The 13,195-nt window shown below is 45.4% G+C and overlaps 1 protein-coding gene across 11 annotated transcripts in view; it reads left to right on the plus strand.

Annotated features, from left to right (window-relative positions):
- The window catches only part of LOC109898078 (receptor-type tyrosine-protein phosphatase F-like), a 405,249-nt gene that overhangs the window by 302,312 nt on the left and 89,742 nt on the right, over positions 1-13,195 (plus strand). For 8 of the 11 annotated variants that reach the window (XM_031833586.1, XM_031833587.1, XM_031833590.1 and 5 more), the window contains 6 exons: positions 2,773-2,918; positions 3,130-3,371; positions 3,572-3,765; positions 4,594-4,727; positions 5,140-5,284; positions 7,997-8,302. In XM_031833586.1, the coding sequence (XP_031689446.1) occupies positions 2,773-2,918; positions 3,130-3,371; positions 3,572-3,765; positions 4,594-4,727; positions 5,140-5,284; positions 7,997-8,302 (1,167 nt within the window). The remainder of the gene's footprint in view (positions 1-2,772; positions 2,919-3,129; positions 3,372-3,571; positions 3,766-4,593; positions 4,728-5,139; positions 5,285-7,996; positions 8,303-13,195) is intronic. The other 3 variants (XM_031833591.1, XM_031833588.1, XM_031833589.1) reach the window with 1 other exon arrangement.

The raw sequence follows: 13,195 nt of genomic DNA on the forward strand, positions 1-13,195 counted from the left end.
TAAATGACCAAAATGTACATTTAAAATGAAAACTTTCAAGGAACACTGGGTGATATGTCGCTGCAATGCGTAAATCCAATAATATGCTGTAAATTAGATTACAGTACCATTTTTGGTACTATAAAATGCATTACCATGAAATGGATTACGGTAGCTGTAGGTTAAAATAAATCAACGTTACTTACTGGCCAATTGCTGCAGGAAATGTTTTAAAGTGTAAGCAAAATACAACTCCCCAATTAGCTCATGATATCACTCACAGTGTTGACAGATGGTGGGATATTTTCAAGTCCTGGGAGAGGCTCTCTCTTCTCTACAGACTCACACCTAGTGATGAATAAGTATTCCGCAACTTTGTATATGTGATGCATGCATAATAGGCCCTAAAATAGTCTAACTTGTAACTTAACATCACTCAGTACTCAGAGCTATACTGTCAGGGTTTCAAAAGCTTTTCAAGCTTCTTTTGCCTTTTTTGGATATTGCGCATAAATCTATGTCCCAAATGCCACCCCTTTTCCTACATAGTGCACTACTTTTGACCAGAGCACCATGGGCCCTGGTCAAAAGTAATCGCTATATAGGGAATAGTGTGCCATTTAGGATGCAAGCAATAATAGCAGATGTCAATAGCAGATGTCAACCAAGGCGTCGGGAGATGGTGGGGGCTGCGGCTGTAGGGTTGATCTCTTTCTCTAAAACCTCTCGGGTTGCAGTGTCTCATCCCTAATGCCCATCTGACGTCTGGAGGCGAGTTGTTACCTCTTACTTTAGCAGAACCATTTGGACTCTGACAGTAGTACAATAATGCACAACACAAAAGTGATTTAGCAAACATTTTCAGCCACAATTTTATTACAATGCAGCCTCTTTCCATTTACGAGGGAAATAAGAAAACCTGGGAGAGTGTGTACATTACCATTACCATGAGGTAAAGGGACAGATAATCACTTTCTTTGCAGAATGGTCCTACATCTTGAGTGTTTCAAACTCAAATGCTCTGCGAGTGCAGAAAAAAAATACATTCATATTATACTATATGTTATATCATGTATTATAAACTGGGTGGTTTGAGCCCTGAATGCTGATTGGCTGAAAGCTGTGGTATATCAGACCGTATACCACGGGTATGACAAAAATACATATTTTAACAGTTCTAATTACATTTGTAAGTAGTTTATAATAGCAATAAGGCACTTATGGGGTTTGTGGTATATGGCCAATATGCCACGGCTAAGGGTTGTATCCAGGCACTCTGCGTTGCGTCATGCATAAGAACAGCCCTTAGCCATGAAGTGGGTGTGGTATATTGGCCATATACCACACCCACTTGAAATATGTCACCTTGCAAGTCAACAGAAGGTAAAATAATTGCAAAATATGAAAAGAAAACCCTCTCAAGAAATCCTAGCACTGGCCTCCCGGGTGGTGCAGCGGTTAAGGGCGCTGTACTGCAGCTCCAGCTGTGCCATCAGAGTCTCTGGGTTCGCGCCCAGGCTCTGTCGTAACCGGCCGCGACTGGGGGGTGACGCACAATTGGCCTAGCGTCGTCCGGGTTAGGGAGGGCCGGTAGGGATGTCCTTGTCTCATTGCGCACCAGCGACTCCTGTGGCGGGCCAGGCGCAGTGCGCGCTAACCAAGGTTGCCAGGTGCACGGTGTTTCCTCCGACACATTGGTGCGGCTGGCTTCAGGGTTGGATGTGCGCTGTGTTAAGAAGCAGTGCGGCTTGGTTGGGTTGTGTATCGGAGGACGCCTGACTTTCAACCTTTGTCTCTCCCGAGCCTGTACGGGAGTTGTAGCGATGAGACAAGATAGTAGCTACTAAAACAATTGGACACCACAAAATTGGGGAGAAAAAGGGGTAAAATTCAAAAAAAGAAATCCTAGCACAAAAACACCTAGATAACTTACATTCTGTTCACTCCATTTTACATTGCTTACATTGATTTTCAGTCAGTCTACTTAAGTCTGCTTTCTATGTTGGTTATTTATTCAAGACTAACAAAAACTCTTCTTCAGTATCTTTACACTCCCTAAATATTATAATTTTGTATTGATACTCAATTACCTCACATTGAAGACATTTGTCTTTTTGCCAAAGGTGTGCTCCAAGCCCTGAAATAGTTTTTTGGGGATCAATATGTAAATAAAACGAAAATAGAAAAGACTCATTACTCTATTCATCTCTCTATTCAAGACTCTGACTCTCAACTTAATTGAAGGAGAACGTTTTGCCCTAGATAGCAAAGAAGGAAATAATGGGCTTTCTATATATGTATATATATAGTGAGTGGGAGAAAAAGAAAGAGAGCGCAACAAAGAGGGAGAGAGAGAGAGAGAGAGAGAGAGAGAGAGAGAGAGCGCTGAATGGTCACACTGGTTGAGAGACACTTTGCTTTGGGAGATAATGAACATGGCTGGCTTGGCCCCTCCAGTGACAGGTGAGGTACTGAAAGAGACAGGCTCTGAACAGTGATTGACTGATAGGATGTGAGTGCTGTCCTTCTCGCTCTTTTCGCTCGTGTTGCTGCTCACAGCTCTGGGGCCTGCATTAGTGAGATAGAGCACTCTCAGCCTTTTTTACGTCTTTATTTGTAGTATAATGTTAGCAGGACTGGACGAAGGATGAGAGAATATATTGGAATAGAACAAAATAGAATAGAATGGAATAGTATACTTTATTGTCCATGAAAACAGAAATGTATCGTTTTGCTGTTGTGAGCTTCCATGACCTGTGTATTTCTCTCCCTCCCCAATGGACTATCTGACAGCCCTGCCCAAGCCCCCCACCTCCCTGATTGTGACTGAGACCACAGCCACCAGCGTCACTCTGACCTGGGACTCCGGGAACCCTGAGCCTGTGTCCTACTACGTCATCCAGTACCGGGCCAAGGTCTCTGACAACGGCTTCCAGGAGGTACGTTCCAATGGTTTGAATGACTCAGTGGGTGCAAGCAACACCAAGGCTGTGGGTTCCATTGTCACATGGTTGTGGGTTCCATTCCTGCATGGGCCACATATGCTGAATGTACAGTAAGTGTCATGGTCAATGTTGACAGTTCTGTAAGTCACTTTGGATAAAAGAGTCTGCTAAATGACCATATTATTATGATGTCATTATGTTTTAGGTTGACGGAGTAGCCACCACCCGCTACAGCATCGGAGGGCTCAGCCCCTACTCTGAGTATGAGTTCCACGTCATGGCGGTGAACAACATTGGGCGTGGCCCTCCCAGCAGCCTCGTGGACACCAGAACCAGTGAGCAGGCTCCCTCCTCTCCACCGCTGGCTGTACAGGCTCGCATGCTCAGCGCATCCACTATGCTGGTCCAATGGGAGCCTCCCGAGGAGCCTAATGGACAGATCAGAGGGTAGGGTCTTAGCTATAAGACTATTCTATTAATATATATTTTTAAGGCTTAATGAAGCCTTTATAAACTCTTTATGAGGCCTACATGCTTTATACATGTCATACAGCTAAAGGTTGATTTAACAGGTCTCTTCATCTGAGGATTTTATCTTCCATTTTGTAAACTTGGCTGATTGATTGATTTTCTAACCCCCTCCTCAGTTACCGGGTGTACTATAGCTCTGACCTCGGAGCCCCGCTGAGTGCGTGGCACAAACATAACACTGATGACAGCAGACTGACCACCATCTCAGGGTTGACCACAGATATCACCTACAGCCTCAGGGTGCTGGGGTTCACCTCTGTAGGGGACGGACCTCCGTCTGATGTACTGCAGGTCAAAACCCAGCAGGGAGGTGAGTGGACACTCTGAAGGAGGGGCAGTACCTAGTGCACTACCAAGGTGGTAAGTGTACAACTTGTGTAGCAGAGGAGTGGTGAGCGGGCACTGTTACACTACCTAGATGGCAAGTAGACACTGTATGAAACAGGGTGCACTTTGTGTGTTAGGTCTGTTTCCGCTCCTTAACCACCCTCGACTGTGGGACAATCTTCAAGCTCAAGTCTCCCAAGTAGAGGTTTCACTTTTCACTAAGTGACAATCCATATCCACAAGGGCATATTATCTACTGTGCTGTGTCCTCCAAGAAACAAAGTAGGTGTCTGCTCTGCAGTTTCCTCCTCTTCTGACACATTTGAGAAGAAAGGTGATAAAGTGATGCAGTGCCACTGAATTCTTTTGCCGTGCAGAAACAGTCTTCTGAATTGGTTTCTTTGTACTGTGGATGTACTCGAGCTTTTAAAGGTATAAAGGAGCCACTTGCGAAGGTGTTCTGTATATTGCTGGCACTTGTGAAACAGTAGTCTCAGCGCTATTACAGAGTGATTCATGTGAAAGCACAGCGCATCTCCTGTGTCTCACAGCACGTCTGCAGACTCTACCGTAGTCTATATGATTCCACACTGAGTAATTCACTTTGTCCCAGTCCAAGTCATCAACCCCTCTGTCCAAAGTGTGTACTTCCCTTTGTGGTTAAAAGAAGATAACTGGTGTAAGACATTCCAATGCTTTTAGATGGATGGGAAGGAGTGCACAAGTGCATGCTGCGGCTGAATTAAGACGTAACCCCTATGTATCCTGAGAGGTAAAGTCTCTCTCTCTCTCTCTTTCTCTCTGCCTGTAGTACCAGCCCAGCCATCTAGCTTCGAGGCAGAGGCAGAGTTAGACACCCGCATCATGTTGTCGTGGCTGTGGCCTGTCCAGGACCAGATCACCAAGTACGAGCTCATGTACTGGGAGGCTAACTCTGGCAATAAGGTAAGTGACAACTTTAAACCTGTCCCCAGCACATCCTACCCTTACTGATAATGCAATCCCCCTACTCCAGGAATAGTGTAATCCGTCTCGTAGGACCATGAAACATTTCATGCTTCTGTTATGTTTTACTCAGTGGACTTTCTATAAGATATTTCAGATGTTGCAAATGCAATATAGGATCCGAAATGTAATTCCTACTTTGTGTACCTTTTATGTGGAAGTGTTACATATTAACTTTGAGGATTACAATATCTACAGTTCTCATTGTGCGTTTTAACAATCTCTAGCGACAGACGTAAACATAAATAGAGTAGCGATCTTGCTAGTGCCGACAACATTTGATTCTGGGTCCTTTTTTCTCAACTCTTCCGAGACTTTTACTAACGTCTATTATGCCTGTTCTCTTCCTCAGCTCCACGTGACCTTCCCTCCAGCGGGGTCCTATGCTGTGGAGGGTCTGAAGCCAGACACCCTCTACATGTTCTCCCTGGCTGCTCGCTCTGAGATGGGTCTTGGCGTCTACACCCAACTTATTGAGGCCAGGACTGCCCAGTCCAGTAAGTACTGTGCCTCAACTCCCAGACCCAAACCTATAGCTTTTTTTTACCTCTCTTTACCTGCAGCTGACTACTTTTTGGTCCACACCCCAACGCCCAGACACAGAGTTTTTTTTCTTCCTCTACGTGCAACACTTTCGCTCGTCCAAGCTTTACTCTAGGACTTTAATGACGTTTTCTGCATCTTACAAGAATGTGTAGTCAATGCCTCATTGAGGTGGACACAAAAGGTAGGTCATATTTTGCACCTCAAACCCATCTGATCTTGAGGGGGAAAATCCTATGTGTGTACTATGAATGGAGAAAACCATCGATCAGGGGACACCGTTCATTCCTATGTGAAGATTCAAAAGAGCATTGAGACAAAATGATGTCGGTTAAGATGACATCTCATTGAGACATAACGTGCGCAGTTTGAGCTAGCTAGCAGGCTAGCTCGGTGCTGCCCACTCTCATTGAGTAACTTAAGTTGAAGGCCTGACCGGGGTACTGCAGGCTTATCCTTCTAACTTCTGTTTGCAATTTGAAAATATTAGGTTCAAGAACATACATCTGGTGTATTAGAGTGAATTATTTGTACCATGATTGTCTTCGAAAAAATGTTTTATTCACACAAAGATTGCCATTTTTCTATTCACTATAACGGTAGAAACAATGCCTGCAATACAGTGGTTGGTCTTGAACTTCAGCGGCTTCAATGAGAGGGGGCCGTCGTTCTCCCCTGACAAGTACAGTACATGCCAGCACTGTGAGGAACATTCCTTCTCCCTATTTGCAGTCAGTTCGATAACAAATCACTACCAGTAGACCCTTGCACATTTTGACAAATAGTATGATAAACCCATTGCGCCACATTCAACTGAGTACATACACAGAACATGCTCATTTTCAGTATGATGCAGAACCCAGCAACCCCAAACAGGCTGCTGCACAGAAGACAAGGCAGCCTCATAAATGTCACCATCATTTGTTATTATGGTTTTATAGTTTATCATGAAACACGGCACCGCACTGTACTATACGTCTTTATGTATGGCCTTGGCATCCACCAACACAATCACTGTCGCCTACCCGACACTAATAGCATTGAACAGCTCCCCTTAATTGAGTTTTTAGCACATAACCAGCCCCCTCTGCTGCACCTCTGCTGTTGTCACGGCCTCAGGCTCCGCTCACATCACCGAGCAGGCTCTCCAGGAAATCTAGGGGTTGGAAGCTGAAATATTTATGATGGGTTCCCTAAAACGAATCAGAGCTTATTCTGAGCCATTTGTTTTACTTGTCAGCTGTCAAAACCTTCATGTATGGAAAGGGGGAGCCAGGTCTGCGTCCCAAATGGATCCCTATTCTCGATTTAGTGCACTACTTTTGAGGGACCAGACAGGGCTTTGATTCCCATAGGAACAGAGGTCTCGAAATGGAGCTCTCTCTCTCTCTCTCTCTCTCTCTCCCTCTCTCTCTCTCTCTCTCTCTCTCTCTCTCTCTCAAGTCAGTCTCTTATCTGCCTGCCCACTGACACACGGAGTCACCGAGTCACCGTTTCAAGAAGGGTTCTAAACACAGCAAAGTGTCTCTCTCTATCTGTCTTTGTCTCAATAACTTCCACTTTTCCTCCTTTCACTGCATTTCAATCTTTCTGCTCTATTCCCCTTGCTTCTCAAAATCACACTTCTATTACTATCTCTGTCCTCAATATTCTTACCCATTCACTATTTCATTCTCTTGCTCTCTTTATCTGTCCCTGTCTTTATTTCCTTCTTCTATATCTATATCTCCCTCTCTCTATATCTGCTTCCCTCTCCTCTATCTTTTTGTATTTCTTACAACCCTGCTCCTATTTGAAACGTAGCTGTTGCAATTTGTCTCCCACACATAGTCTCTTCCTCTCATCCACCCCCACATGAATATACCCAAAAAGGTTCAGCCACCTAGTGCACTCTGTAGGGAATAGGGTGCCATTTGGGTTGTAGACTGTTTCTACTCTGTTTCAATCTGGATTTGTTCATCACTTGGGCATCTGTATTCTGAAAGGAAATAATGGGCTGTCAAGGATTAGCTCTTTCACACCAACCAACCAGACATGACTCATTAGTGAAAGCATATTGTGTCCTGCTGCCTCAGTGCTCTGGCTGCCAGAATCACAAGCAGGCATGTTAAAGTTCCTCTGTCACACAGTGCTCCCTCAGTTTCCCTCACCCACCCACCACCTTTCCATTGTTCATATTCACTGTGTCGTGATATTCTGAAACATTTATTTTGCTCATTTATATTATGTGCCTGTTTTACATTTTAAGTATTTGTTTTACTGTGTAAGATTGTGGGCTTAGCCAACAGACTAGAAAATAAAATAAGCACACCTTCTGAAGAAAAACACTTGATAAAAAATTATTCATATGTATTTATATATACACCTACTATACCTCCTTTAAAAACAAATTTCAGGCTGCCTTACACACATGATTACTCTAACACACATTGGTAAAGAGTTATAGGCTACAGTATATGGCGCTCCCCCTCCCAGTCCAGAAGGCCTAGGTTGTGTCCCAAATGGCACCGTATTCCCTATACAGTAGTGCACTATTTTTGACCAGAGCCCTGGTCAAAAGTAGTGCACTTAAAGGGAATTGGGTGGTATTTGCGATGCACTCCTCTTCCATCCCTCTCCAATCTCTCCTGCTTGACCCCCCTCCCTCCCTGTGTCCCTCCCCCCAGCCCCCTCAGCCCCGCCCCAGGAGATAGTCCTGCTGAGCCTCAGCTCCACCAGCATCAAGGTGAGTTGGAGAGCGCCCCCTGCAGCCAGCCGCCATGGGGACATCGTCCGCTACACACTGGCCTACAAGGCCGCAACTGGAGAGGACCTGGAGCGCCACGAGGTGTCGGACATCGGGGCAGACGTCTCTAGTTACATACTGGAGGGCCTGGAGAAGTGGTCAGAATACCAGGTGTGGGTCAGGGCTCACACGGACGTAGGCCCAGGCCCAGAGAGCCCTGCAGCCCGGATCAGGACCAAGGAGGATGGTATGTCCATGGTTGGGCCCAGGAAAGGGCCTCCTTTCCCGGAGAAGCACTTCTGGCACTAACCCAGCCTGATACTGGGTCTCTACTGCTACTAATACTACTGCTGCTGCTTTCCCCTGACCTGTCTCTGCCTCTGTCCGGCATCTGTGCTCCTCTCTGCCATGGTCAGGCTGGGCACTTTCCTGGCGAAGCAATACTGGCACTAACCCAGCCCTGCTGTTGTATTAGTACAACTACTGCCACTACTGTTACTACTACTGCTCTCAACTGGGCCTTCCCCAGCGGCCTATCTCTGCCTCTCTCTAACCAGGCAAGGCCCTCTTTCTCTGGGCACACTACTGACACTAACCAAGCGCCGGGACTCTTCTACTACTACTACCGCTGCTCTACTCTTTCTAATGACCTGTCTGGTTTTCTTTGACCACTCTCTTCTTCCTGTCTTTGAGCATGCTGTCATTTCTCTAGCCTGGTAGCTGGCTGGGCGGTCTGTGTTGTCTGGTGATGAGCCTGAGTCTGAGTGGGGATCTGACAGGCTCCATCTCCTCACGCAGATAAAGCTTTAGTTTGAAGTGCTGTGGTGAGTGGATAAATGGGCTGTCGGAGGCTAGCCCACAAGGATGGTCAGCTTTGCATCACCCAGCGAGCACACTCTGTGTGTTTATTACTGACAGAGGGCACATCCGAAAATTGCAGCCTATTCCCTATGGGTCTCTGGTCAAACGTAGTGCACTATATAGGGAACTGGGTGCCATTTCGGGCGCACACAGAGCATACCGCCTCACATTACAGCAGCACAGTCCAGCATCTATGTCCACTAAGTCTAAGATGCCATTACACAACATTTTTACAAGGGGCTCCATCGTAACCAGGAATACAATAGGCTCTTTTCCTGAACCAATGGAGAAAGTCTCAGCGGATTTGACAGTGCAGTGTTGAGGGTAATTCCTCTTCTCTTCACTGTGTTTCTTCTTTCTCCAGCTGTCCGTCCGTCAGCATAGTGTGGGGACTGGAGCCGTTCCTCCTTTTTTCCCTCCATCTGATAAAACAGGGTTTTTCTGCATCTTTCTCCAGCCGCCCGTCTGTCTGTGGTGACCACAGCTAACAAATGAAGACAGCATGTGCTCTTGACATCTTCCTGACTCCCTCTCTTCCCCCATTTCATCTTTCCTGCCTCTCGCTTTTCCCCTTGCCTATTAATTATGTTAGGCTTTCCACTGTGTGTGTGTTTGTGGTGGTGGTGGTGGTGGGGGGGTGACGTGTGGGTGGTAGAGTGATGTGTGGGTGGTGGCTAGGGCAGAGAGAATTGTAATGGCTACTCATCTAGCAGCTGCTTTCCTTTCTCTTCGTTGTTCCCATGTTTTTGCATTCTGGTAGAGGCAGGTCTTTTACGGTCCTGTTTCGGGTCAGAGAGCTACAGGGACTGATGTAATGGCTATAGCAGGGTCTCTTTATCGCATTATCGCCATCTCTCCCTCCCTCCCTCTCTCTCTCTCTCTCGGATTTTATCCATATCTTCCCCTCTCTTTGTTTTTCTTTGTCTTCACAGTGGCAGCAGAGCTTTAAAAGAGTAGAAACAGCCAATAATGCCTTCACAAGAGACGAGCAGAAGCATCGTTTTAGTTAGGCAAACTGTTCCTCTCCCACTCACTCACATCCACTAACCTTCACTGTGTCACCTCTCTTTCCATCTTCATCTCTCTCTCCCTCTCTCTCCACATCTCACTCCATCAACCCCCTCCCCCTCCTTCCCTCCCTCTCTTAATCTCTCTCGCTCTCTCCCTCCTATCTCCACCTCTCGCTCCATCTCCGCTCTCTCTCTCCCTCTCTCTCCCTCTCTTTCTCTCATGCCCTCTCTCTCTCCCTCTCTCTCTCCCATGCCCCCTCTCTCACTCTCTCTCTCTCTCTGCTACAGTTTTCCTCTGCACACCCACTGCATTCTAATCTCACACTCTTTTCATCTCTTTCCGTCTCTCTGCGTCCGTTTGACTTTGAGCTCTCGTCTCTCCCTGGATTGTTCCAGCATCTGTCCATTTCTCAGTGCAGTGGCATCCTCTGTTCTATCCCTCCCTGTCCAATCTCTCTTCTTTGTCTTTCTTTCATCTCTCTCTCTCTCTCTCTCTCTCTCTCTCTCTCTCTCTCTCTCTCTCTCTCTCTCTCTCTCTCTCTCCTCTCTCTCCTCTCTCTCTCTCTCCTCTCTCTCTCTCTCCTCTCTCTCTCTCCTCTCTCTCTCTCTCTCTCACACACACACACACACACACACACACACACACACACACACACACACACACACACACACACCAATAATCCTCCCACCCCCACAGTATAGCAGAACTCGCAGAGTTGCCTGCCTGGCACCCTGTCCAATCACAGTGAAGTCTAATTTGTTCTGTGACACTGTGGTTAGGGTGCACTGGGCCTTGATGGCTGGGCCTCTGGCTTCATTTTATTAAAACAAATGAATTGAGAGACAATCTCACAGCCTATAGTTATTGAGATCCAGCAGCAACTGTCTGGCTGTTCTTGATGGTTTGGGGATATATATCAAGCAGTGTGCTGGGATGTCTGTCATGTCAGATGGACCGGGACCTGCAGTAGTCTGCTTTACCTACAGTGACTTCAGAAAGTATTCACACCTCTTAATTTATCCTACATTTTGTTTTCTTACAAAGTGGGATTAAAATGGATTTACAGTAATTGTCATTTTTGTCAATGATCTACACAAAATACTCTGTAATGTCACTAATATACTCTGCTCAAAGAAATAAAGGGAACACTTAAACAACACTATGTAACTCCAAGTCAATCACACTTCTTTGAAATCAAACTGTCCACTTAGAAGCAACACTGATTGACAATAAATGTCACATGCTGTTGTGCAATTGGAATAGACAACAGGTGGAAATTATAGGCAATTAGCAATACACCCCCAATAAAGGAGTGGCTCTGCAGGTGGTGACCACAGACCACTTCTCAGTTCCTATGCTTCCTGGCTGATGTTTTGGTCACTTTTGAATGCTGGCGGTGCTTTCACTCTAGTGGTAGCATGAGACGGAGTCTACAACCCACACAAGTGGCTCAGGTAGTGCAGCTCATCCAGGATGGAACATCAATGCGAGCTGTGGCAAGAAGGTTTGCTGTGTCTGTCAGCATAGTGCCTTTGTGCAAGGAGGGGCACGAGGAGCACTGCCAGAGCCCTGCAAAATGACCTCCAGCAGGCCACAAATGTGCATGTGTCTGCTCAAACGGTCAGAAACAGACACCATGAGGGTGGTATGAGGGCCCGACGTCCACAGGTGGGGGTTGTGCTTACAGCCCAACACCGTGCTCGCCAGAGGTAGCCTGACTGCCATTAGGTACCGAGATGAGATCCTCAGACCCCTTTAGTCCAGGTCTGGGAGGAGATCCCTCAGGAGACCAGAAGCATGCCCAGGCATTGTAGGGAGGTCACACAGGCACATGGAGGCCACACACACTACTGAGCCTCATTTTGACTTGTTTTAAGGACATTACATCAAAGTTGGATCAGCCTGTAGTGTGGTTTTCCACTTTAATTTTTCAAAATCCAGACCTCCATGGGTTGATAAATTTGATTTCCATTGATAGTTTTTGTGTGATTTTGTTGTCAGCACATTCAACTATGTACAGAGAAAAAGTATTTAATAAGAATATTTCATTCATTCAGATCTAGGATGTGTTATTTTAGTGTTCCCTTTATTTTTTGAGCAGTGTATATTGATTCTATAAGTATTCAACTCCCTGAGTCAATACATGTTAGATACAATACATGTTACTTTTGGCAGCGATTACAGCTGTGGGTCTTTCTGGGTAAATCTCTAACAGCTTCCCACACCTGGATTGTGCAACATTTCCCCATTGATTATTATCAAAATTCTCCACGCTCTGTCAAATTGGTGGTTGATCATTGCTAGAATACCATTTTCAGGTCTTGCCATAGGTTTTCGAGCAGATTTAAGTGAAAAATGTAACTCGGCCACTGAGGAACATCAACTGTCTTCTTAGTATGACTCAAGTGTAGATTTCGCCTTGTGTTTTGGGTTATTGTCCTGCTGAAAGGAGAATTCATTTCACAGTGTCTGGTAGAAAGCAGACTGAACCAGATATTCATCTAGGATTTTGCCTGTCCTTAGATTCATTCCATTTATTTTTTATCCTGAAAAACTCCCCAGTCTTTAACAATTACTGGACAAGCATACCCATAACATGAGGCAGCCACCACTACGCTTGAAAATATGGAGTGGTACTCAGTAATGTGTTGTGTTGGATTTGCCACAAACAAAATGCTTTGTATTCAGGACAAAATGTTAATTAATTTGCCACATTTCTTGCAGTAATACTTTAGTGCCTTGTTGAAAACAGAATGCATGTTTTGGGAACATTTTATTTTGAACAGCCTAACTTTTTTTCACTCTGTCAAGTAGGTTTATTATGGAGTAAAATGGAGTATGGAGTAACTACAATGTTGTTGATCCATCCTCAGTTTTCTCCCATCACAGCCATTAAACTCTGTAACTGTTTTAAAGTCATTGGCCTCATGGTGAAATCCTTGAGCGGTTTCCTTCCTCTCTAGCAACTGAGTTAGGAAGAATGCCTGTATCTTTGTAGTGACTGGGTGTATTGATACACGATTCAAAGTGTAATTAATATCTTCACCATGTTCAAAGGGATATTCATTGTCTGCTTCTTAACGTTTTTACCCATCTACTAATAGGTGCCCTGCTTTGCGAGGCATTGGAAAACCTCCCTGGTCTTTGTGGTTGAATCTGTGTTTGGAATTCACTGGGGTACAGAGATTAGGTAGTCATTCAAAAATCATGTTAATCACTATTATTGCACACGGATTATGCAAAGTATTATGTGATACATGTTTACTCT

Source organism: Oncorhynchus kisutch, linkage group LG10, assembly GCF_002021735.2.
Source record: "Oncorhynchus kisutch isolate 150728-3 linkage group LG10, Okis_V2, whole genome shotgun sequence".
NCBI lineage: Eukaryota > Metazoa > Chordata > Actinopteri > Salmoniformes > Salmonidae > Oncorhynchus > Oncorhynchus kisutch.